At 33.0% G+C, this 27,733-nt stretch overlaps 1 protein-coding gene across 4 annotated transcripts in view; it reads right to left on the bottom strand.

Annotated features, from left to right (window-relative positions):
- The window catches only part of LOC116338028 (homeobox protein abdominal-B), a 50,552-nt gene extending 25,700 nt beyond the window's left edge, over positions 1-24,852 (bottom strand). Inside the window, exons 1-3 of one of the 4 annotated variants that reach the window (XM_031763060.1) lie at positions 24,706-24,852; positions 23,559-23,675; positions 12,613-12,799 (exon numbers count right to left, since the gene is read on the bottom strand). In XM_031763060.1, the coding sequence (XP_031618920.1) occupies positions 12,613-12,637 (25 nt within the window). In that variant the 5' untranslated portion in view covers positions 12,638-12,799; positions 23,559-23,675; positions 24,706-24,852. Of the gene's footprint in view, positions 1-12,612; positions 12,800-13,277; positions 13,294-13,337; positions 13,599-23,558; positions 23,676-24,705 lie in introns of those variants that run through there. The other 3 variants (XM_031763057.1, XM_031763058.1, XM_031763059.1) reach the window with 3 other exon arrangements.
- Between the last annotated feature and the right edge of the window lie 2,881 nt (positions 24,853-27,733).

Here is a 27,733-nt window from a genome sequence, read left to right as displayed (position 1 = left end):
TAACCGTGGATGATGAACAGAAAACAGAAGACGATGAAAGAGATGTTTTTTTCTTTAGATTGAAAAAAATAACGACAAGTTATTGTTAAACACATTTCGTTACCTTTTATTCGTGTTTATTGAATTTTCTTTATTTGGAGGATGAAACTACATGACATACAATAGAAAGTTGGAAAACAGAACCCAGGCGAAGACAGAATTGATTACTTTTTTTCCAGGTTGTTCTTTTTTTTAACGAAATTGAGAAGCATCATCAGAAGCAATTTATTATACAGGTGCTTTTTTCGTATGTTTTCTAGAGAATAAAACCTTCGAAAGTTGATAATTTATTTGAACTTGTTTAAATACGACATTTTTTTTTTTGATTTTCAACGGTGATATCAACAAAATTTCGGTGACCATTTTTTCGGTTTAAAGGTTCTTTGTGTCCATTTCGGTGATTGGTGTGCGATTGAAGAAGGGAAGAAAAGAAACTGTGGGTTAATTTGCACAAATCCAAATTGAATTCCGAAAAAAGTATATATATGTTTAAATTGAGTCAATTTAATCTGCTCGGGTGGCTGTGCTTGCGCTAAGCGCACACATTTGCTCATTTAATCAGAAAAATATCTTCACACAGTGCGTAATTATAATTTGTGTGTGGTGTGTATACATCGTCCCCACGTATATTTACATCAGGAAATGTATTCTCTTTGTTTCTATCTTTGAACAAGAGAAGAAAAAGAAACATTTTATATTTTGGTTATGTTCATCATTTTGTTTTTATTTATGTTATCTGATCATAAAAAAAAATCTCTTCATTTTGGACTATCCGTGTCTCTCTTTTGTGCTTACACAGATAATATATTGTATTTCTTGCAGACGTGGGAAGCAATACAACCAGAGAAACAGAAAAAAATACGTAATTAAACAATCTGAACTATTGGATGTTGAGAGACCCATTCAAGTATTGAGTCATAAATAAAATGTTTCAAAAAAAATGTGTGTATTAAATGCAGACTCTTGTTGAAGTGGTTTTTTGGTGCCATCGATTGGATTCATTTAAAATGCGTGTCTATCCAATCGATATGTCCAATTTAAAATAAGAAACATCCATTTTTCGATTTCGAAAAGTTGCTTGTGGTGCATTATGTGGCCATCGACAGTGTGATGACACAAATGGATCCAAGTGTATGCATGTGACTCAAAGCACTTGACTTGAAAATTATACTTTAAATGAATCGAAACTGTGGTCGTGTCTCATTTCATTTCATTTCAAGTGGTATTTTACGTATGTAATTCCATGAATAAAATGAAATGGTTTTGTTCGGTTGGCTGCTTTCAAACTTTGCATATATTCAATGAAAATTCAATTATAATTTATGTGTGGCTGGTGATCATTGAAATTCTAAGAATAGGCGCGAAACAAACCATTCGACAAAACACAAGCGTACAACAAAAGCCACGGGCTAATAAAGCCATTCAACAATCATAAAGGGCTCTTTGGATACCCGTAAACGATGTAGATTCGTTACAATTTGCAATTTATTCGAACCGACGCTGGACCACGACGCTTTACGCGCACAATAAAACCGTATCACAAAGCAAAATACTATACAATAATAAAACGATAACTGCACACTCTAATATAAATGCGTAAAGAAGAACGAACACGACCTGCTCGTGTTTAAAATGGAATTAATTATACATTTGTCAATTTTCGAGAAGACAAAAACCATTTATGCATCTCATTTAGAAAATGGATTCATCGAAACAAAGTTTCGACTTTATTTCAATGAGAATTTGTAATTAAAGGCAATTTTAAGCCTTTCAATTACGCTCGTAAACGGCTTTTGAGATGAAAACTTTTTTCAAATGAGTTCTTGAAGAGCGTGAAAATTGCAAAGGAAAATTTCGAAAAGGGGGGAACTTTTCAATATTATAAAATAAAAACTGGACCTTTTTTCAGCTTAAAAGAAACGATTCGTTTTTTTAAAAGAAAAAAAAAATGTTTTCGAACAACATAATTTTATCATTATAATACGGAGTTCATATTGGTTGCCAGTTTTAGACTCTTTGCTTTGTTCAGATTCGTTGTCAGAAGCGTAAACGAAATGAAAAAAAATGAGTTCTATACAATCATTTCGAATATTCATGTCATTTAATTTAAAATTATCACTTTTAAGTCGTTTAAATATTCAAATCTGCCGGAGCAATTAAGTTGGCCGTTGGTTGATCATAAAATGTAATGAAATTATATCGAACATTTTCTCAATCCTTACGCGCGCAGTAAGCGCTCTCAATAGCACAGAGGTATTCAAAATAAATATATGTGCGGTTCATGTTGAGCATAATCCGGTTTCATAATTGCGGGTCGATTTAAGATCAAAAAGACGAACGAACAAACGAACACAAAAAAATATTGTTGTGCTGGTCGTCGGTTCATATCAGATCTGCCCCATAACAAAAAAAAACGAAATCAAAATTTATTCACTTGTTGTGACCAATGACATTCATTGCTTCATTTCCAATTTGATGCGCTGTGATTGCTGTCGATTCGGTTGGCCTCAGTGTGCGTCTTAATGACCAAATCCATTTTATACATTATATACATATCGATTCTGCATTATTCATATAGATTATGTGCCGGTGAATGAATCGATGAAGCGCGCACGCGGTTCGATTGTGTGATTCCGAAAATGAGTTCGTGTCGGGTGTTTTTATGTCATTGACTCGTTTATAAACATGTTTGACTGTATAACATTGTAAACAAAATGATGAAAAAAAATGAAGACTAAATAGAATTTAGAATATTTCTTCTGCTTTTTTTTCTCTTCTCTCTCTCTATCTCCTCACTTGTTAATCATATCTCTATATCTTGTATCGTTTCAAACATTGTCTGTTTGCGTATCAAAGCGTTTAATTTTTTTTTCCTTACATTTTATTAGTGTAAGAGAAAAAAAACGTTCGGTTCATGTGGTGTTACAAAGCAACAATCGGCGCTCGTAATTTTTGTATGTAAATATGTGCAACGAAGCAAAAATGTAATCCTCGTTACATTAATTCTTTATTAAAATCTCTGAGAGCCATGCTGATTTTCTCCACACACACACACACTCACACCCATGCAACCACACTCTATGTATAGTCCGACTCGCGCGCGTTTGCTGTCGCTCTTTCTCTTTTTGGTCGCGCTCATTACATTTTTCCAACATTCTTTGATATACATAATGACGTTGCATTGATGGAACCAATTTACTTAGTAAGAACGGCGAACAAAAAAAATATATATGTAATGCCAACGAACACGCAACCATCCACAGCTTTTAAGTATTCTATTTATAAAATGCGTTGCGTCTGTCGTCAGAAATTGTTTTGTGTGTGTGTGTGTGTTTCTTTTCTTATTTTATCCGTCGGAAAAGACAAGGGTATAAATAAAAAAATTTATTTGACAAGGAATATTACGGTATGGAAAAAGATAGAGAGAGAGAGAGAAAGAGAAAGAAACAAAAACGGAATTACCAACCAGAATAATCTGACTTGACTAATAAAGGTCTAATTTATTGAAGTTTGCAATGGAATTGGTGAATCGGTGTGTGCATATAACAAATATTTGCTTAATTGCAATTTGTACGGGCGGAGCTGGATGGAAAATTGGTTCATTTTGAGAGAGCACTGTTGTTTTGCTTCGCAAATTATGTGTTTTTTTTTTTCTCGTTCGGACTTATTTTTTTTTCAGTGCATTCAACCAGCTTAAACCAACAAACTCTATCGATTGGACAAACGCAAAAAAAAAATATTTCTTCGTTTTTCGGTTTCACGCTCCGGATTTTATTGCAATGTGAATTGACAAGAGAAAAGAAACTGAAACCCAGGAACAAAAAAAAAAACAACAACATTTAATAGTCGAGTATTTTTCGACGAAGTTTGAATTTCATTGCAGTTATCGAATGACGCGTGAAATGTTCAACTTTTTTAATGCAGTTCAATGTGCATTAAAAACATTCCACAATCGACAATGTGTGTGTGTGTGCGACACATTCATGTGAAAGCGTGTAAATTTAATTAATTAAGAGTGAAGGCTGCGCCACACACACACACTTGCACACAAAAATTGAAGCAAGATTGAGAGAGAGAATTGCAAGGCAATCGAGTCAGACTTGCAATCAAATAATAAGTTATGAGAATACTCAAGCAATTTTTTTTTATTATTTTCATTCATTATTGTTATTATTGTTGTTATTGAGTTGATGTAGTGATGAGCACAAATGAAGTGGCACCACAAATTGTATACATGATAACATTATAATCGACACACGATCAATTCGAAAAGAAAGAAAGAAAGAAGTGGAAAAAAAAAACGAAGGAATCTAATGAAAACACGATTTCATTTGCAACATTGTCTGCAGCTGTGTGGCACACACACGATTTGATGAGTCTCATCAAATGAAATGCAGCGAGAGCGAAGAAAAAAATGTATCCAGGAAAACAATTTTAATCATAATAACTTTTTAATTATAAAAATTGCACAAACACCGTTCGACCCAAAGGGGGCTTCACGTTGTGAATAATCGCTTATAAGGAACGATAGTTTCTACTTCGTAGAAGAAGAAGACTCCTGCTTTGGTAAAACAAACGAAAGACAACAGCAACAACAGCAAAACAAACACGAAGAAAACGATGAAAATTCGTAACGAGCATGTTCTTTGCTTCTCCAGCAACGACACAAACAAAAAATCATAATAAAAAATTCTTATATCTTTCGTTTTTACTGTTGTTTGCAACTTATCAAATGGGAACGAACGTTTAATTGAGATTGAAATGGATTAATAAAAACTAACCGAGAGAGTGCCAAGGAGTCAACAGCGACTTACAAAATGGAGAAAGTTAGATAAATAGGAATGATATAAATTCGTGCGGCTCGCTGTGTGCGTATACAAAACAACGTTTAAATATCCTGAATAGCGATATTTTGCAAAAAGATCTTGCTGCTGCTGATATTCTGTATCATCTTTAAAGATGCAAACGAAACAAGAATACAATTTGCATTTAAAACAGGCAACCAAATCAACCAAATCAACCATTTCGAGCGCTGAATTTTAGCAGAAGCGAAAACGAAATGAATGTCAATTGAGGCGAACGAGGCGATGAAAATAGCTCAACACGAGCCTAATTCGATTTTCTTGTTTCGTTTCTTTTGTGTCTCATTCTCTGCAATGGTGAACCATTGCAATTAAGCCTTATCAGCGAAAACGAAGTCTACATTTTCAAAGCCTTAACATATAATCTGGAATAGGGAATATAATTTATCGATTAGGTTTTACGATACACTTTTCGTATTTAATGAAAATTGAAGCATTCTAGGATACGAACGATTATTCCGTTTGAAATGTTTCACGTAAAATTACCATCCAGTTGCCTATCGGCAAATCCAAATGCCCGCAGCAGCAGCAGCAATGACGGCTGCTTCTTGCTTTTGCTCGCTTTAATTTTTTAAGTGTATTCTGATGTTGACTGCCATAAAATGATACTATTGACATCCGTATAGAATTTCATATTCTTTAAACGATTCACATACTCAGCACCGTACACGAAATACATTTCGAAATGACTCGATGGCATCGATTTCATTTATATATATATATATATTTGCCTCCTGTTTTCAATTCTCATGCGATCGATTTTACTCTACACCATACATACATATATCGAAAAACAAAAACTACAAAAGAAAAAAAACGTAAAGGAAATAACAAAAGGAGAGAACAAAAACACACTGAACAACAATAACATACATGACTGTAGGTGGAAACGTTTATCGTGAAATAGAGTCATAATGGAATGATCGAAAAATGCACACCCTTTTCTAATTTGCTTCTCTATTCGGCATTTTTTTGTTGCTGTTCATCGTTGTGTTATCTTCTTACATTAACTGTGAGTTATTTTCGTTCTTGGAATAAAGAATCGGTGATTGCGATCCATTGGAATTTTAATTTAAAACAAAATACATGAGTTTTATGTATTTCATTGACGCATTTTTGATCTTTCAAAACTTATGATTCCACACATTACTAAATACATGCGCACTCATTATAAATTCAAACAATATTCTATTTGCTTCATTTTTTCCCACCGAACTCTTGAAATATGCGATTAAAATAGCTTGATTACATAGTATGGGACTTTTTCGTTCAAAAATTAACATTCATAAGATTTTTGTCGCAAGCATGTATAAAACGAGAGAGAGAGAGAGAGAGAGAGAGTGAGAGAGAGTGAGAGAGAGAGAGATGTAAAGAAAATGTATCACTTCAAAAGATCAAAAAGAGAAGAAGAAAAAAATACTTTCGTCATTCGAATTGGATAGATTCGATTGTTGTTGTTAAACTCAAACGGTCGGTGTGAATGCCATCTATAGAACGTAAATGGAAAGTGGTGACGCAAAAGCGTCACACGGTCCGATGTGAAAGCTTCGTTTAGACAAAGTGTACAACTTTCAAAGTCGCCGAAGAAAGTCAAAACGAACCGAAACACAAAAATTGTCAAACAAGTTTCATCGTCGATACTTTAACAATGTAAATTCCAAAGTGATTGTTAAGTAAAAGTACACGAGTCCATTGAACGAAAAAGAAAACAAAAACCGTTAAGGACGAAATCGTTTGGAATTTATCAAACGCAGACATTGTAATAACACTTAAATTTATTTTTATATTATTGCATTTTAATTTACAAAACAGCAACAAATTCGCAGGCGAATTGGATTTTAAACTCCTACTTATTTTTCAAAGAAAAAAAAAAACATTTTCCTCTCACAGAACTTGTTTTGAAATCTCGAGCGTGAATGTTCATGATGTGCGTAGCCAAACGCGTTAAAATAACACATAGATCATAAACAGTTTCTTTATTGGAAATACGTAGCAATAAAACATTTTATTTATTGATAAAATAAATAAAACAAAAATAAAATTTAGTGTCAATTATAGTTGTTTGCCTTTTTTGTGCTCTTTTGCACACACACACACACGCTCGCTCTCTTTCTCTCGCGAGATCGTTCATTTCTCTTTGACGTTTGCTCAATAAATAAATCATTTGGTTCGGTAGTCGAGTGTTGTACGCGATATTATGGCAGAAATGGATTTTAGCTGCTGCGAATTATAGAGCCAAAGACAACATATACGGTGCAGCCAAACGAAAAACTGTACAGCATAATTCCTTATTGTTATAATTCAATTGGTTTTTAGGTAAATTTAATGGGTAATAGATGGGGGTTTATGTGTGATTGTAAATGGTAATTTAAGTGCATTCACATTTTAACTCGAACTTTTAGTCCACACACACACTCTCTCTCTCTCTTTCCGCGGAATGTCGTCTGTGCGCGCACCATTTTTATCGCAATGTTTCAGTGTTGTTTGAATACAGATTGAAGCTTTTATGTACGCAAAGACACACACTTTATTTGCTGTCGTCTTTACATTTTATTTCAATTATGCCATAAGTCAAATCATTAAGTGAACTGATTTCCTTCCTCCCCGAATACATCACATATGTGATATATACGTGCTGGTGCTCTTCGATCCAAAAGAGTTACAACAATTTTGTCGGTTAATTCATCGTTTCGTTTTTTTTTCGGTCTTTAATAGCTACTTGCTTGCATTATATTGCCAATAAAAATTTTGTAACTAAATTATTTTCCACGCTTTCTGCATGCAATTTTCACTATGCTTTTAAACTCAATTATTATTAAATAATTAAAAGATTTCGCATTCGATTTGCATGCATTGAACAAAACCGTGCCAAACAACCGACGCTCACTTATGCACTGTGTAAGGATCCAATATAATTTTGACACAACGAAAATTCTTCGAACGAATAAAATGGTGGAAACGAAATCAAATTAAAGTGAATTGTTTTTCCGTCGGCCCAGAACAAAATGTCTGCATCAAACATCGAAATGAGTTTTACAAAGAATTTTAAAAGGTTTTTCTCTAGAATTTTCAATCGAAAATGAACTAAAAACCTTTGAAATTACAGAGAGTACAAAAAGTGTCATTCTGTAAGCCGAACACGTTTTTTCCATTATCAAAAAAGAAGAACGGAATTGAACATTTATTTTAACGTTTATCATAAAATGAAATTCATGTTAAAATACTCAAACAACACCCTGCAAAGAAAGATAAACGGCTTTGGGTATGTTGCGACGGGAACGACGACCATTTTTTTCTTTTTCTTCTCATAGATTTCTCTCAAATTGTACTCACTTCGAAACGGCACCAACACTTTCCACATCATTTTATTTATCTGATTCAAGTTTTATTTGCAAAATGATCAAACAATATAATCAGCATCCATTAATATATTTGCGCGAACCGATTTTTGTGTCTCTCTTTCTCAATAAATTTGAACAAAGCTCTTGTGCTAGACACATGTCGATTTGTGCCGCGAATCTATCTAAATATCAAATATTTGAACTGTGGGAGTAGCAAAAACGATTTATTTGTATGCGTCAATAAAGCGTCGGTCGCCAATGGCGTATTTGTAGAAGAAACAAGAGAGAGATATATATATATTTTGTAGTAAATGCACCGGTAATAAATTTATAAACACTCAATAAAATACAGCATTTTATTGTTATAGCTTCAATAAATTCATTACAATTTGATGGTCGTTGGGCAAATACATCTTACAGGATTTTTAGCATCCATCAATATATCAAAGGTAAAAGTGTGAAAAGTTTCTCACAAATCAATAGTTCTAGATCTTACAGCAGTGTTGTAATTTCGTTTCGTTCAAGAGTTTAGCATTTTCGCTAAGCATTTTGTAAGATGATCTAAAGAGAGCTTTGGCAATATTTAACGCCGTTTGGAAAATCGTTAAACGTGTGTCGAAGACACTAAATGAAATGTGCATATAATTTTATTGATGTTTGTTAAAATGAGCACCTGATTGCACTATTTCCATTCAACAACAAAACAACAACAAGCACACAAACACTCACTCGAGCTTGCGAGACCGGGAAAATGGTTTTAAATCATTTATTATTATATAACTACTAAATTGTTTTATAAGGCAATACATTGCACATATCTCTCTCTTAAATCGAAATGGTCCACCATTTTATACAACCGTCATAAAGCATAACAAGTCGGAAAAAAATCAGAAACGAAACACGCACATTCACACACTTTTATACGGAACTTCATACTCATTATTAAATAAAATTCAAATAAAAAACAGCAATAACAATCAAAATTATTTGAATTGATTTTTAAATGATGACGTCTCATTTTGTTGTTGATGGCTTGTGGATGAACTTCTTTTTTTCGCGCGCACGCCAGTCATTTGATTGAATACGTGTCATTTGAATAATGATTCAGGATATTATGTGTATTCAACCTTGAACTTTTTTTTATTAGATATCGCATTATTTTTGAGTGGATCTGCACTAGATCATGAATGCGATTAAACTTTCGCATTCTTCTGATTATATTGAACAATTTTTTTTGATAGTTTAATCAAGTATTTAATTAATTTTTGGAAAATTCAATATTTTTCGATATTGACTTTTTTCCCAACTTTGATTTTTTCCGTGTCATTTGATGAATGTTGTTCAACAAACACTTTGCAAATGAATTCAAGTTTTTGGTTGTACACTAGTGACGGTTTCCGTTTTAACTGTTTTACAAAGACACACCTTCAATATTGAAAGACTCAAAGTCGTACGAAGCAAATACAAAATTCGAATAAAACGAAAATCCTTCATAACATGCAATGGAGAATTGCATACATTCGAAACCATAAAAATAATCATTAGTTTGCCTTTTGCATGTCGATTTCCAATTCACATTAATCTTTGTTTTCTACATGTTCGAAATCCTTTCACTAAACAGTTACCCGCAAAATGACTTTGCTGCTTTTTTTTCAATTTCAAATAACGAACGGAAAATACGTGAAAAAAACACTTACTTTACATGTGTTTAAGAAAGAGGAATAGACAGACAGACAGGGAGAGAGAGAGAGGATCACAAAACTTTCAAAAAGTGAATAACAATAGATACAAAACAGTCATAAAACCATTTAGAATATTGGCTTGAGTGAATTCACTCACAAAATTGCTCCAATTTTTTTTTCAATTGGTTGGGCTATATTTTTTTCTCGTTTTTCTTTCCATTGCTGTTATCTAATTCGTGTGCTCGTCGGCATTGCTTGTGCAATAATGATCTTTTTTGTTCGTTCGATTCGGTCAGACATGCACCAAATGGAGGAAAAAACCTTGGGCCATTAATAGCACTAGTAAATAGAATGAAAGTGTGTATGGAAATGAATGTGCTCGAATTGCATTCGTTTCTTTCACCTCTTCTGTATACAAGAAAACAGTAAAATTCCATAAAACTGAATCAGTTATAACTAGTAAATACATAAATAAATGATTTGCTCTTTGTTTCCGACATTTGTGTAACAGATAATAAAAACAGAGAATTTCGAAGCAGCACGAAGAAAAAATTGGGTTTTTTTAAAGAATGGAATCGAGCATTTTCAGAGAACAATTTTTTCTTGAATTTTTTTGTATGACCTTCGAGAGACGGAGTATCAACACACTACCGAAATAAAACTGTTTGGCATTGCTCGGTTTTAAATGAGATTTTCTATTGTTGTTGAAATGAAATTTGAAAAAGGGAATTTTGAATTAAAGTTCGAAAATTCATTGTATTTGCAGCACCAGCAACAGCAGTAATGCTCTGCATTTTTATTGTTTCATTTCGTTCCGAAATTGAATTTTCGAAATAATAACGCCTTGCACGTCGAGGTGGTTAAAAGAAAGCCAACAGAGTTAAATTCCCGAAAGGAATTTACTCAAATGGGATTTTGACGAAGGAAAAAGAAAACACATCAACCGAAATGAGAAAAATGAACGAACGAACGAATGAACGAAAAAAAAAATAACAACTATAAAAACGATACGAAAATGTCAGAAAAGGTTAAGAGACGAGGTGGTGTATTTTCTCGTCCTGGCATCCATTTCGTGTTGATTTGAGTGAGCGAATATTTGTGTGTGTGTGCACAAAAAATCTAATAAAATATGCTACATGTTTATGCTTTTGCGCTGCCGCCCCATTTGAATATAAATCTAAGACAAACTTTCGTTACGCAGTGAAAGAGAAAGAGTAGCATCTATGGTCATAAAAATCGTTTTCACTACACACGAAAACACCATCGCACACAAAAGTACACGCGATGTAATGCACTTTGTGTTTTTATCATCCCATTTTGTTATAAAAGACACCCCAAACCAATACGATGGTGTTTCGGTTTGCTTACTCATTCACTCATTCGCCCCGTTCTCATTCTTTTCGGTATCGTTTGGCGTCTTTTCGTGTCAATGGTTTTTACTCTTGGTCCGATGTAAAAAAGAACCTTTTCGAACGGAAAACTGAATTCGTTCCGTGGCAATGAGACGATAACGAATGCACGAACCGAACCAAAAACGGAAAACAGAAATATATATGCGGCAATTTGAATAGCTTGGCTAAACTATTTTGAATGGACGAAAAGGAAGCAAGAAAAAAATAACACGAAGAAATAAGTTAAGATGAAATGGGATTTCGGACGAAATGCGATTGGATCTAATCGTAAAATTACATTTACGTTGAAGAATTTTTACTTTCGGTTAGATACATAATATCCATAGCAAAGCATGTATGTATTAAATGGCGCATATCGACGGGCAACGATGGCTGTGCCAGTGGCTGCTGTGCTTTAATCGAAATGAATGGAAATTGTCGACACCAAAAATTCGTAAGAGAAAGAAATATGCTCGCATGTGCAGCAATAATATTTCTTCTTTACATTTCGCCCGGTCTCGTTGTTTCAATTTCTTTTCGTCCATTTTTGCCCGGGTGTATTTGTGTTTGTGTGTGTGTTTGCGTTACATTCTTCGACAGGCGATCACATAGTGTACGTTGGATTTTCCATTGTTGACATCACATTGAGGGGTAACACGAAAAACACGCGTTAAAAACGGCTAAGAGAAAAAGCAATTTTATGTTCGGCAAACCAATAAAATTGCAGCTTTTGATTTTCACACAAAATAATCCAACAAATGTTTTTTATTGCATTCTATACACACACACACATACACTGATGTGAGCATTTTGTTTGCAAACGCAAGCACAAATTCACAGCAATGCTGCTGCTGCTGATTTCTATTTATTGGATTTGTGAACCATACAATGACTTGAAAGAAATATGAATTTAAAGGGCATTTGAAATTTCACTTCCAAAGGAATTGAACAAAGAAACCAGCCGTCGTCGATTTCTCATCGCCTTTTTCCATTTCCTTTTTTGATTATATTAATGGAAATGCCAGCCCCATTGACATGCAACACACACTCGTACTTGCACACTGTGTGAGACAGTGATGATATATTGTTTGGCTAAAACTTTCCGTAGTTCGTCGTTTATTTAATGGGCGCATTCGAGACCAATGTAATTTGATATGGTCGCAAATTGAATTTTAATTACCATACTATTCACTATCGAAAGAATGGTCAAAAACATGAACGTTAAACTAAATATATGTACATAATTATTGGTATTATTTTACTCGCAAAAATTCCAAACTTTTAATATTCGACTTACCTTGTTTGATAGTTAAAGTCGGCATGTCATAATTTTACACACTGAATTTTTTGGGATTTGATTGAATTTTTTTTTTTTCTAAATTTCAACTCTGACGTTTTTTGTCCTTATCAATAAATTGCACTTTTGCCGAAGTGGTTTCGTTCGCTCAATTTTTACGCGATATAGCAAATCTCCTTTTCCAAATCTTAAAAACAACGAACAAAACAATATGATAAAAAAATAGTGTGTGGAAATATAGAGGAACATATCAATTTATACGTTAACATCTGAAGATAATTTTATGCATTGAGACGACAAACGATCATTGATGCACATTTAAGTACTCATAACTTTGACTTTATTGGAAATAATCGAACAGAAGTCATCGGTTGAAAATCGGATGAGATTTTCTTTGTTTTTCCAATTCAATGAATGATCGAAATTTGAATCTAACGTTCGAAAATGTCGCAAAATATCAAAAACTAATTATTTTTTCATCAACAGATGGTTTATAAATTCAAACGTTCCTCTTCACGCATCAAAATGATAATGTTATTCAAATGAAAATTAAATCACACTACTAAAAAAGAAATGCACGATTTCAAAGCTTTGATCACTTTGCACCGTTTTACACAAACTACATGATTTTGATTTCAAATTGAGAAAAATGAAGAAAAAATTACATGTATAACGTGAAAATGAAATGGAATAGAAAGCTTTATCAAAAAAGTACGTTGATTTACTTGTTAATAATTTGAATAAAAATTGACTGCAAATCACTCGATGAGAAAAGCGAACAAAAAATTATTCGACGATTTTAATTGAACTCATGAGAATGTGTACTACTCAAACAACATGTTTAAAGATACTGATGGCAACGATTTGTTTTATTAGAACGCCGATATAATGACAACGAAAACTGAACAAAAAAAAAAAGTAAGTAGCAGCGACGAAATGTATTCTTCGATGGAACGAGAGAGGCGAAAAAAAGCGCACAAACAACAACACACCACAAGGGAGAATCAAAAATGTTGAACCGTCGACGTCTTTCTTATTGAAATAAATGTAAGTGTTTGCGCTGTGCACAAGAAACAACAACTGGAAAAATATAAAAAAATTCTTCATGCAACCGAATCAAAAACGTTGTTACCGTACAGTACATACAGACATACATACATTTATATGTTTCGGTCACACAGGCGAGAGAGATATTATGAGGCTAGGCATCAGCGTTGGGTTGTAAATGTGCGCGGCGTGATTGCCAGTGCTCTTTCGGCAGCTCAATTTCATCGGATCACGCGTAAAACATACAGGGAGAAAATGGCGAAACGAGAGAGAGAGAGAGTGAGAGAGAGAGAATTCTCGTGTTGATTCGATGTGAGTTGAGTTTTTTTCATCTCTACTTATTCTTCTACACTTCTCTCGTCGCATTCGTTACGATTCGAGATGGCCCGTGTACACATAGCTAAAGCCAACACATTATGTACGGATCTTTTGGTCGAAATGCGCTATACATAGGGATTGTATAGATAAAATGAAATGTATTTGTGTTGTGATATACACCGCATTCCCGCTTTCATGAGAAAAATACGAAAGAGCATCAAGAGTTCTCGTTTTTCAAAAAAAAAGGGAATACGAAAAGAGAGACGAACAAAAAAAAAACATTTTAATTTAATGATTCACAGAGTCACTATGTAGAATTTTTTTCTTGTTGTTGTTTAATGTTGATTCCAAAAACCGACAAGCAACGCCATTTCCATTTCGAATTCATTCGATTCTAAACACATTTCGAATTGATTTCCGATGATGATCTCGATTCTAATTAGAAATGTCTGCGATCGAAGTGATGATGATTCGAAATTTAACGAACTCAATAAACATTTGAGCATCATAAAACTCTGTTTCTCGTTGTGTGTAAATTATTTTTTATCCCGGTGCCACTAGATTCTTTTGTTGAAGCTAAAAAAACCTAATCCGAGTTCATAATTTACATGCTCAATAGCCCTGTGCTCGACTAAATGCATTGAAAATACATTTTTTTTTCTAACCACACTTCATTACGAGAGTTACAAAAAAAAAAAACTGCAACGACGACGACCAACCGGCAACACAACAAATAAATATTGTTTTAAAAAGCGTATGCAACGACATTGAACTTGAATACAATGTTTATGAACACTTAACAACTATAAAAAAAATATATTACAACAACAATACACGCGAATGCCATTTTTTACCACATAATTTAATAAAATCGAGAATCGTATTTCACCGCATATGTGTATTCCTACTGTAGCCCGTATTATTTCTCGTTTCATTACAGACAGACGAGACGCAGAGATTAAGGAACACACAAAAAAAATTATTTATATATATTATTAAATAAAACTGCCACTTTTCCGACCAATTCGCGATAATATTAATGAAAATGCAAAGATAAATCATTCGCAAATCATGCAATCGTTATGAACACCAAATCGCCCATTATTTTCAGCGTAATGAACGTCGCACATTACAACTAGCTATTATTGAAGGAAATGCAAACATGACGTTGACTTTTATTTGATGTAATTGGAAACAGAATCATCTTCAATTTATTGGCTGGATTCGATAAGGACTTTGTGAGTGGCCTAAAGTGCGATGGTGGTATGTCATTGAATCGGATTGCTCTGTTCAATTTTGTCGCGTTAATTGCAAACCAGAAAATCTGGTCGTTTTTGTGCATTTCATTGGATTTATCATATCATTATTGCTCGTTGCAATCAAAAAGTGACGCCAAAAACCAACCCACTCAAAATTCAACAAGGCAACATTGTATCTGCACACAAAAAAGCGTCAATGATATTGCTGCTGCTGCTGCTGTCGTAGCTTCCTTAAGAAAATGACAGAGCAAAAAAAAACAGTCATTTTATGCAAATTCTGTTGCTGTTTTGTCAAGTGTTTGATTAGATTTTTTTACTACTTGGTTTTTATTTCCTTTCGCTTTTCAGAGACGCTAGCTTCTTTCAGCTTGCGCGCACGCCTTTTGCGTGTGCAATTTTAAAGGCGAAAATATATTGCGTTTATTATGCATTTTATGAGTCACCATATTTGAACATAAAAAATTGTATTCAGCTTAAAACAGGTTCAAATTTGGAATGTATATATAGATATATATTTTTTTCGTTCAGTCTTTGGCTTGCAAATGGAATTCGTGCAGAGAAAAACGCACATACACAAATAGATGCAGAGAGAGAGAGAGAGCTAAAATCCAATGGCACGGTTGCTATCTGTTTTTTTGAAATGAAATTGTAACATCCTTTTGGCGTGTCCGCATAGGGTTGCTGTTTTCATTTTCAGCACGCGTACCGAACCGTATCTCGTTCTTACAATAGATGCGTATATTTTGTTTTTATTACCTCTAAAGGAAAATGTATAGCGCGATCATCAAATACATAGCCCGAACTTTGTAATTTTTGGCTTTAAAATAACATTTGTTCAGTGTGGATCATATTTTTTTGTTTGGTTGGAAAAAACCAATTTAATGCGCATCGTGCCTGGAATATTGTTCACTTCAAATATGATTACGTAGAGACAGCAAACTCGCATAAAAAAAATATGGTTATCAAAAACTCTTTGGCCCGCTTTTGAGACTAATGTTGAATTTTTCAAATATCATTTGCTTTCTTCACGGTTGAAAATTTCGCTCTTTCCGTACGACCGACAAAAACAAAATTCATAAATTTTTATGATTGCACGGGAAAATTTTCGGTTGGCCAAATACAGAATGCGAACCAAAAAAACACGAACACACCGAAAATGAGGGGCGAAAATAATCTACTAAAAACATGAAGAAAAAAAATGAACGAATGCTGCACATGGTTTGCTATTATGCTTAGCTTGGCGGTATAAATATAGATAAACCACACGATTAAATGATTTTATGGCAAAATATATATGATTAAGTTGTTGATTGCTACCCGAATAAAGATGTACGAAACACGAAATAACAATTTCTTATCAAAATGCAAACTTTTGATATGCAGATTTACTGCGTACACACATTATACGGCAACGCATTCAAAAATCGCATTTGAACGGAAATTCGTTCATAAAATTTCGTTCATTTTGAGGGAAACATAAACATTCGTGGTGCGCACGTTCTTTGTCAAACAAAATGAAAGAGACATGACGATGGTCATAAATACCATTCACTCCCCAGACAAAATAGAGTACACATTCGATTAAAATTCAAAAAAATTGCTAAAGAGTGTCGCTTTTTTTATTCTGATTGGATTAGATTTATTTTTGTTTCGTCGGCTCGGTTTTTTTCATCTCTCTATCAACAAAATGACATCACAATTTAAGACTCACTCTGGGGGAATGGAATCGAATAAAATGTGAAACATTGAAACGAATAAATGGTATCGAATTAAACAAAACAAAAATTCTTTTGAAGGTATAAGATTTCGCTCGTGCACCGTCATTAGATACTTGCAACGGCTTAACTTTTTTTAAAAAAAAAAAGAGTATGCGGAGAGGAAAAAAGAGTCTCGAGTCTCATTCGAGAAAGGAAAAAATATATATATAACCAGCAACCGCGATAAATTATAGACATTTTTGTACGATTAACTATCACAAAAGAAACTTTTTAATGGTGCTTTTCTTGAACATTGTTGAAGCTAATAAACGAGTTTTATGTGCATGCACGACACGAGTGATGGAAAGAGAGTGAGTGTTCAGAACGAGAAAGAGATACGTAGGCCAGTTTTCTGGAGGGAGCCCACAGAGTGTGCAAGAGAAAAAAAACACACACGCAAGAAACGAACGACAAATAGATAATCAAAATATATTAATGAAGCCTATATATTTTCGGATTTTTCGTGCTCGAAACGACGACGAGTGTGAAGCTCATTTTCTTGTGCTCAAGAAACAAACCTTGTTTTTACTCTTTTTTTTCTCGTTTTGAAATTCTTGTTTTCTTCGCTCGTCGAAAGTGATAAAAATCTAATAAATTATGTAAATTATCCAAGGCTGTTTTTTTTTCTTTCTTCTTCTTATTCTCTGCTGTCCTCTCTCGATCGCATTGGTCAACAGCGAACGCCTTACATTTATAACTTCAAATAGGGACGAAACTTGTACCACACTTTATCGATTATTATTGAAATAATTTATACTTATTTATTATTTTACTTTGTGCGTTTCGTCGCTCTCGCTCAATCTCCTCTCTCTCTCTCTCTCTCTCTCTTTCAAGTGAAATATGCAAAACGATATTCTCTGGCTTAATGATTACAAACAAGAAAAAAAATCACATTGAAAAAGAAAAGAGTTCTGGTTTTTTTTTTGTTCGTTGAAGTTCGTTTTGCTGTGATTGAACCTCGAATGGAATTTAATTTATGTAAATTGTGCGGCTGCACATATACACATTCATATTCATGGCATTCATTTCTGAGCCACTCTTTTAACCAGAATATAAAATCCACAAATTATGTGACATTTTAACTATTTCCATTGGATTGTTGCTTCGGCAAGTCGATACTTGAATACACCCGAATCAACATCATGAGACAGTTTATAAAAATTTTCACAACCAGGTTCATACTCTCTTACATCGATGATGACCATGGTTAGCTTGAAAATATATTTCCATCGTAATTGTTGTTGCTTTTTCTTCATTCTCAACTGGCTGATGGAGATTGTGTGGCAGAATGGTCGCGCGCTTATGATGCAAACCCATAAATGGATGAATAATTTTATGGTCATTCGCTAGCGCGACCATTATATGTGTGGGCTGTAATATCTCCTCTGACAGTGTCTATTTAAATCCAATTCTTATTAATGTAGCAACGAAACAAACGAAATGAAAAAAGCGATATATTCTCTACACTTAAAAGTAGGTGTAGCAGCACTGATTAAATTTTATATCTCACTATTCGTTGATTCTTTTTTTTCATCTTACACACATTTACTCAATGGGCACATTTTACAGGCTTGTTTCTTCGTTTCGTTTCATTTTATCTCTGATTACATGATTTTAAAAATCAGATAAATGCGACGATCATTTTTTTTTCCAGCGAATTTCATGCGCTTGGCTTTATTTCGTTTTAATTATTCATTTGTGACTTGAAATCATAACCTGAAAATTGAATGAGATTTTGTTTTCAGATTCATTTAATTCTCTCTTTTTTTTCGGTTTTAAAATGACCCAAGAAAATTTCTGAACGAGGAAAACAAAATAACCAATGCCAATTTGAGTGGCCGCTTTTCTGGTAGCCGAGAGTGTTTTTCGCCTTGTTGTTTTGCTTAATTTTCTTGCATCATCATCATTATCTTGTTCAGCATGTGATGGGATTCAAGGCTGTGTGTTGTTTTGCCGGCGCCATTGAGCCTTTCGATGTTTGTTACTTTTTATGATAATTGAAAGAGATTGATTTATCGAAGCAATCCTGTAGATCGTAAAAATATACTTGTTTCCATTGCGTTACTTTTGTGAATGTGTGTGTGTGTGTGTTTGTGTTTGTATATTTTTGATATATGAAAATCGAATTGCTCATCTGACACAAAAGCAATTTCAAATGACATGTAATATCGGATCTCATCTTCCCCCTCGTTTCAAACACGAAAAATGCAATCGGATAGACTAAAACATTTAGCGAATGAATAAATGTATGAACAACAAATATCGTTTCGTTTATATTGGCATGAGCAAACAATTTTCTAAATGTGTTGTTTATTCAAAAAAATGACATGTTTACAAATAGACAATACGAATAGGGAACGTTTTGTGGCATCTATTTGTATACATAGGAAGCAAAAAATATTAGCAATTGCCACTAAATCATTGTCATTTATTTTCTGACGGAATTGCGTATATTTGTTACAAAACAGTTTTGGAAATTAATGGATGACTGTTATAGCAAAGAAAATATGCTCCTTCAACAATTTCCATAAAATAATAAGCGATGGCGCGGCTCTGTTATTGTGGATATATAATGAAAACGCCGACGGCAGAAGTCAATTGATTCAATCAATATCATCGTTTCCCAAGTTCTAACCGTCTCTCAAATGAAGCGATAAGTTCAAAAGACATTTGATATCAAAATAAATATAAAACAAAACGATAATAAACTTCTTTTTTCGTATTTCTCTTCAAATTAACAAATTTGTTTCATCAAATGCGGCTCGAAAATCAACAAAAATTATGAATTTCTTTAAATTCCATGTTGTTTTACCTAAAAATACAACATGGTTGGTTTTTATATGATAATCACCGAATCAAATTAAACGAACAAAAAAAGAATGATGGCGGCTTCAATGATAATGGGTACTTTCAACTTTCCATTTTTAAGTTCAATTTTTCGGGTGAAGTTTTCTGATTTTAGATAACGTCAGCAAACTAATAATTAGTTTTGAAAACAGCAATTCTACTTAACAAAGGGCACTGTTTTTTTCTCGGTTTGCTTGTGCTGAGACTTAAGGAGTAGAAACCAATTTCTTTGGCATTGCATAACAAAAACACTGAATAATCCCCACCATAAAATCATTACACAGAGCGTAATATAAACAGCGATTGCGCATGTGTTTGTTTATGGCAGCCATCATTTTACGAACACGCCCATCGTTAACCACGTTTACCATTGGAGTGAATGCTTTCGACCGGTTTTTTGTCTCTCTTCTTCTTCTTCGTTTACGTAGTCAGTGTGCATGGAAGCAGATGTGAATAGAACGCCGTTGTAGTTGAGCTTCAATACAAAGCTCTGAGATTATAACCAAACAAAAGGAGGCGATCATAAATAAGAACAGTTTTTTTTTAGTGCAGGGGAGTTTTGAAATAGAAGGGACACCAAAATTCCCCTCATTTTTCCTTAGAGCGAACAACTTTCAAACTAATAGTAGTAGTAGCATTGGTGCAGTGAACGAAAAATCGATTAGAGAAAATGACATTGTCAGGCAGATTTTCTAGATATCAACGTACACAAAATATGAGTGTTTTGCGTGCGAGAGCCCTTTTTCAAAATCTAAATTACACTTTCGGCAAACATGTTGACGAATAAAATGTTATCTCTATATTAAGTTTTTATGTGTTTGCTTTTCATTCATTTATTTGTGACGGCTATGTAGACTAGCGCCGATTACATTGAACTGATAGAAAAGTAATGCTGTTTTATGATTGGATTGCAGAGTGAAATTAACATAAGTTTCAGAGAATAGGGGTGGAAAAAATGGGAAAAATGAACATCATTACACTTTTAAGCATGATTGCCCGATTGCCGACTGTAATTAAAGTCTAAATGAATCACAAATGAATCACTCGAGTAATTTAACTTTGCAATCAATCTAATTCGATATGATTCAAGAATTGTTCCAAGCAATTGGGGGATTTTCAAATTGAGAATCGCCATTGTCAAATAAAAGAGAGAGACATTTTGAATGAAAATTTATTTCGGAGAGAAAAGTTCTTTTAACATTAGTTTCGTCCAGCTGAAATAGCTTATATTGCTAAAAAAATACAATTTCTATTAATTGTATGGGTATCTTGAGAGGAAGAGGGAGAGAGAGAGAGAGGTTAACGGAACGAAAAAGAATTTTTTTTAACGAAAACTAAGTCAGAATGCAAAACCATTTCTTGTTCAAATCCATTTAAATGTACACTTTTCTTATTCACACTAGAAAATGCAATAATAATTTCAGGCTCTACTACTTTTTCTGCCACAAACTAATATAAATTAATACACATTTTAAAACGGCAGACAGAATGGATGCGTTGCAAAAAAAACGGTGGCAAAAAAGTAAGCGGCTGTAAAACTAGTTAATTTCAAATAAAATAATTTTATTAGCGAAATGCATGTTATTTTTTCACTTTGCTCTTTACACATTTAGGCTCTTTTATTTTATTTTGTATTAGTGTGCTGTTGTTGTTTTTTTCGGTTGTCGTTTTATTTGAATTTTAATTGCAAGCTCCCATGCTTAATTTCACCTCAACAAGCCTAGCAATTATGGATTTTACAACTTTTTAATTTAAATAGCCAATTAAAATAAAATTCATTATTCTATTTATTATCCATATATAATAAGAAAGCAAACAAAATGAATTCATGAAGTAGCGTGTGTGCATAAAAATTGAAATGAATTTAATATGATTAGTGCAATGTGCGAGATGGCAATTGATAAAATTGAAAATGAGACGAAGCAAAAGGTGAAGAAAAAAATGCAAAAAAGTGCAGCGGCCGAATGAAAGCTTCTCACAAAGTTTGGCCATCTATTGAAAATGTGGCAAACTAATAATAACTTGGCACAAAAGTTATAAGCACATAAATTAACAATAATGCGTATTTATTGGTTCTTGTCTTTATTTAAAAGCAATCATCCACATAAAATATTTGTCGAAATTCTCTTAATTACTCGTTCCAGCAATAAATCGAAAATTGGATTTACTGCTCAAGGTTAATGAACGGCTGATATATTTATTTCTTTTGTATGGCAAATAAAATCGCTTTGAAGACATAGTGCCACAAGGGAAATTAATTGATCAAAATGAATAAATTTTCCATTATTTGCATGTTATTCAAGCGAAATAAATGTTGAAATCATAAATTTTTACGATTATAGAAAAACCGAAATTAAACACTTCGCAAAGGAGATTGTACACTTTGCTTGCAAAGCAAATGAAAATTCACTCTCGATTGAAATAAAGTACCGAAACTATAGCTCCGCCCATTTTTTGCGTTTTCTTTTATCAGTTTTCTATGCACAGCTTGTTTTGAAGTTGAACGTTTTTGCGAGGACACATGTTGAAATTGATTCGTTCTGTATACGCATGACGTACAGCGGCCATTCGAAAAGGGGCGTTGCTTAACATCTGCTCGCTGCATTAACGAGTATCATACACTCGTTGGGCACATGCGTAATTTATTGATCAGTGAAAGCAAATGGCACTTTATTCGAAATTAATGGGTTTTCGTTTTCCATTTTGTTGACACTGGACAGCCATTTGGTAGAGTTATTGCCGAAGGCTTCTTATTATTGGAGAATGTTTTGTCATCGATTTCATTATGGATGAAATGGATTTTTGACGGAGACTGCGTATGGAAGTACACGCACAAATGTTATGGAGAGGAAATATATTGAATGGACGAGATTGGACAATGATTACCATTTAATATGGCCGAAATTTATGAAATTTTTTGATAATTTTTACTTTTATTTTTATTTTTTGATAATGGCAAATCTTGAAAATATAAATCCTTGAGAATATTTTTTAAAAATGAAAAAAATTAAAAAAGGGCGGAAATCACTTTGTAGAAAAGAATTTTGAAACTTTTTGGTAAAATGAAATTGAAAGAACAAAACTTCTATTCAATGTTATGAAAACAAAGTCTTTAAAAATGTAGTACAAACACATAGTACAATATTAAAAATAAAGTAAACTTTTATTCCAGATATATTTTATATTGATCATGAACTTTATTTATTTTATTCACTACTTATCATGATTTGATTTCTGTATCGACTATTTTATGTTTGATTCATGTCAAAATTCAAAAATTCATAATCAACGATTTATACGTTTATTTACATTCATCGGAATTGAGAATAAACTTTTACTTTCAGTTATGAAATGCTTGATTGAATCAGTTGAAATATATAGATCTATTTCTGATTTCTCGCAAAATGTGTTTTTGATGATGAAATAAGGTATTTACTTTGATAAAATCACAGGCGGATAGCCGTTTCTATATTTTTACAGGTTAATTTCTTAGCCTCTTTTACGGCAATGGCATGAAATTTGAATTTCGAAAAATATAAACAAGTAAAGAACAATATGTTTATACTTAAAAATGTTCAGAAGACAAAGCAAATAACTTTTTTTGTTTTGTTCTTGATACTTTTAATGACTGTTTATATGTTCAGCTATCTAAGAAGTACTGTTTTAACGATACTCGTATGTTCAAAAAAAAAAAAGAATAAAAAATATTTTGGCTTACCTGATTCAACGCTTAAGAACTCAATAAAAAGTGATGTACTGTTGAATCGGCACGCGTGATGTGTTGAGTATTTCAGTTGTTGTGATTTCACTGTTTCATTCGAAATCCGACGAGACACTATGAATATGAAGCAAATCCAATAAAAATCAGTTAATTGCAATTTAAATCGATCAATTCAATTCATATGAATTTAATGGAAGGAAATAATAATTTTTTATGGTTATATGTAAATAATGTTGTTTTATGAACTGCGCGTATGTGTGAAAGATAGAACAAACTTCACACGTAAAATGTAAACAAAAGTTGAACATTAAAATATTAAATCGAAACACCGGTCATTTCTGTAAATACCGGCGCCCCAAGTAATTGTTCAATCTGAATGAATTTTGACCACAATCAATTAGACAACAATTTTAAAGCATAACGATAAAAACAAAAAAAAATCTATATAAATGTGATTATAAATATTATTGTTATGATGTGCGATAACTTTTATTGCCTCTTTGAAGTTTTATTGGCTTTATTTTGTTTGTAGTTTTTTCGTCATTTGATGTAGTTATTTGTCCGAGCCATTTCTAAAATAAAATAACATTTTTTGTGTGTGTAAATAAACATGAACATAAACGGGTGGACGAGCGCGTGAAAAGGAGTCAAACACACAAGCTCAAAGAGAAAAACACCGGAATATACACGAAAAAAAAGACTGCTGATGATAATAATCACTTTTGATTGATCGTTAAAAAAAACGGAATAATTAAAATAGACTTATTACGTGTACGGGTTGGCATAAATTGTTTGTTTAGTATGTTTTATTGGTCAGATTTGATTGCTTTCGGATTCAAAATGGATTAATTTTAATTAAGTAATTCAAACAACGCGATATGAAAGCCTCAATAATAATTAAATACTCATTTTATATGGCTCACGGTTTTTATGCAGGGATTAAAAAACACTTTTGTAAATTTTTCATTTTGTCGCACATCATTTCACCCGTCAAACACGGTAGTTTAATGCTCTTAATTTCGTTTATATTGATATTAAAATGATTTAATTAGTTCATTTGCAGAATTATTATTATTATTTCACATAACGTTGCAAAAATGATTGAGAAATTATAAATCAAATGATGTGTGAGTAATTTTCTTACAAATTCAAAGTAGCGATGTGGATTTTATTTCAAAACCTCCACTGGTTGTTTGATAAATTCCGTGTCGACTTTTTCCCACAAATGGTTACACTTAACTGTTCGATATATTTGTGACTGAGAAAACGTCTTCTTCTTCGGTCGAGTGACGGAATTGAATACACGATTCAAGCCAAAAGAAAAGAAAAGCACGGCTAGAATGAGTCCGATCCGAGAATTGATGATAGATAAGGAAAAATCATGCGACACGCCGCCGAAAAAAAAAATGGAATATAAAAATGTGCCTTGCTTTCGAGTGTGCGCACATACGAGCAGCTGAAGAAGAAGAAAAAAACCTCGTCTATATGCTTTGTCAACGCTTATATTTACACAATGATTGTATACAAATAAAAATTACCTACATTTATTGTAACGAAACTGTTCGATGTATATAAGCGCTATAGAATGTATAAATGAAACGACAAACAACAATCTCAATACAAAACGAATGCCAACAATTTTTGAATGGATATAAATCATTCGGCGAACAAGAAACTGGAGTAAAGAATCGTCGTTCAATCGTAAAATTGTCTATTTTTGTCTGTTTTGCTCATCCCAATCGAGCATTTGTTCAATGCACACAGGAAATCTGAATGGAATCGAACACAACACGAACAATCGAAAACGTTTTTCAAAAGACGATTTTTTCTATTGAATCAAAAACAATTTTCTCACACATTTACACAAATCGAAACATTTTTATCTATCTTTTGAATCATCGGAGACGCCCTTCGATGACCAACAAATGAAATTGATTTACAGACACCATCTTGAAGATTGTCTCTCTTTTCTTCGGAGTTTAATTTAAATGAGATTTTTCGATAAATTACTATCATCCTGAGAATCTTAAATAACCACAATTTTAATGATAATATTTGAATTTGCGACGGCATCTCAACGAAATCATGCCTGTTTGGAAGACATTCAAAAAACAGACCATATGATAAAATATGTTGAACAGTTCCATTTGATAATACGTCAAAAAAAAACTGGATAAAAATCGATCAAAAAAAAGACGAGCAAAATGTGTGAATAATTTAATGATCATGAGAACAGATGACGAAAGCAACAGCCTATGCTATACCATTTAAACGTAGATTACACTGTTGAATTCATTCAAAATACACAATTATAAAGAAGAGCGAAAGGCTTAAAGTGCTCACAACGCACTCAGACTCAAATAAAATTTTATGGCACTTGGAATTGGTCGGTGGAATGGATCAGTCTTAATGACGACTTTAAAATAAATAAATAACTGTAGATGGTTTTCCGTTCAACAACAACAGCAACAGCAATGACGGCGGTGCCGGCGACCATTTCGATGATTTTCAACAGTGTGGACAATTTTTAACACATTTTGGTTTAAGTTTTACTACTAAAACTGAATACAAGGCAAAACGGAAGCATTTGAAATTTTATTTATTGACCATTAAACTACACAAATTATCAAACATACACACACTCATCACTTGCGATGGCATTTAATGCTTGTGATGTGATGCGAAATGAGCAGAACATAAAGATAAAATCATTTTTTTTATATATATATCCCTTTTTCTTCGGTTTAATTTTTCTTTTTCTCCACACAAAATGATGGTAAATTGGAAAATGTGCGTTTGGCCACTTGTTTGTTACATTTCTGAAACGCATTTCGTAAGGTGGCCCAAAATGATTCTAAATTAGATCAAAGTGCTCTTTGATTGTGGTTTGTACATTCACATGTGGTTTCTGTTTCAAGTATTTCACATTTAATCATACTTTCGTTTTTCATTCAAACCATCGAATTCTTGATTGGAACAAGTTTATGGATCCACGACTATAATCTTTTATCTCTGTGACATTAAAAACCGATACGTGAGTTTCAGCATAACGGAAGTTTGCTACATTGTGATCACAAAATAATGTCAATTGCCTGATATTAAATTTATATTGGAAAAGCTCACATCTATTACCGTTACATTTTCCGCCAGACACAATGTAACAAAATCTTTTAATGAAATGCAATCAATTTGAAAATGAATTACGTGGAATTCGTGGAAACAATTTTCCTACTATAAAATACCATATATGGCTCTAAGAAGTTGTTACTTTTCGTTCAGTTTTATTGAATCACTGCAAAGAACTTTAGGTTTCTCAATATTTATACTTTGTAATTTTCTGCACGAGATTTTTTTCATTCTTTGAATGCACAAATTCAATTGATATTCAATATCTGATTTTCGCTCGACAACATTTCTGACTCAAAACATTCCGTCACTGAGCCAAACTAACCAAAAGAAATTTCTTGACCGCACAAATATTTCGTCTTCGAATGAAAAGAAAAGACGTCAGATGTTTCATCATGAAATAAATCTTCATGGTTTCATTTTTCGATTGAGAACAATGTTGTTATTTATTGTTTTGAATGTTAATGGGTTCAATTTTATCATCTTCTTCAGAAAAAAAACAGCGACGGCACTAGACAGAATTCCATATGAATAGAAATAAATCGCGCGTCGTTGAGTCAAACAAAGAGTTAACATTGTATTTATCTATTAATTCACACCTTTGACTGGATAACACAATATTTATTTATCACAAATAAAAAAATTGTAAACTCTTTGTCTTTGTCACCATAATTGAATGAAAAAAAAGCGCGGTATTCATTTCCATTGTTCCATTGAAGATTTTTGTATTTTTTTTTCGCGTTGTCGTGGAGCGACGGCGGCATCGATTGACAAAATTTCGGTAAACAGTTTACATCACATCCGATTTGAAAATTCTAAACCTAGTTTTTTTTTTTGATTAAACAGTGATATGGTTGAATTGTAGAAACAATATTGAAAGTGACACTGAGACTGATTCCAAAAAAAGAACGTGTTATCATCTTGAATACATCAGAAGATTTGGTTAATATTTCCGTTTCACCGAGAATCGTCAACAAATATGCAAACATTGACCGGGTTCAAGAAAATGCGTGCCGCATGTATGCACCAACAAACAAAGCATAAAA

Source organism: Contarinia nasturtii, unplaced genomic scaffold (assembly GCF_009176525.2).
Source record: "Contarinia nasturtii isolate CC-2019 unplaced genomic scaffold, AAFC_CNas_1.1 Cnas_scaffold_350, whole genome shotgun sequence".
Lineage (NCBI taxonomy): Eukaryota > Metazoa > Arthropoda > Insecta > Diptera > Cecidomyiidae > Contarinia > Contarinia nasturtii.
The sequence above is the reverse complement of the archived record's forward strand: the minus strand, read 5'-3'. Positions and strand labels throughout refer to the sequence as shown.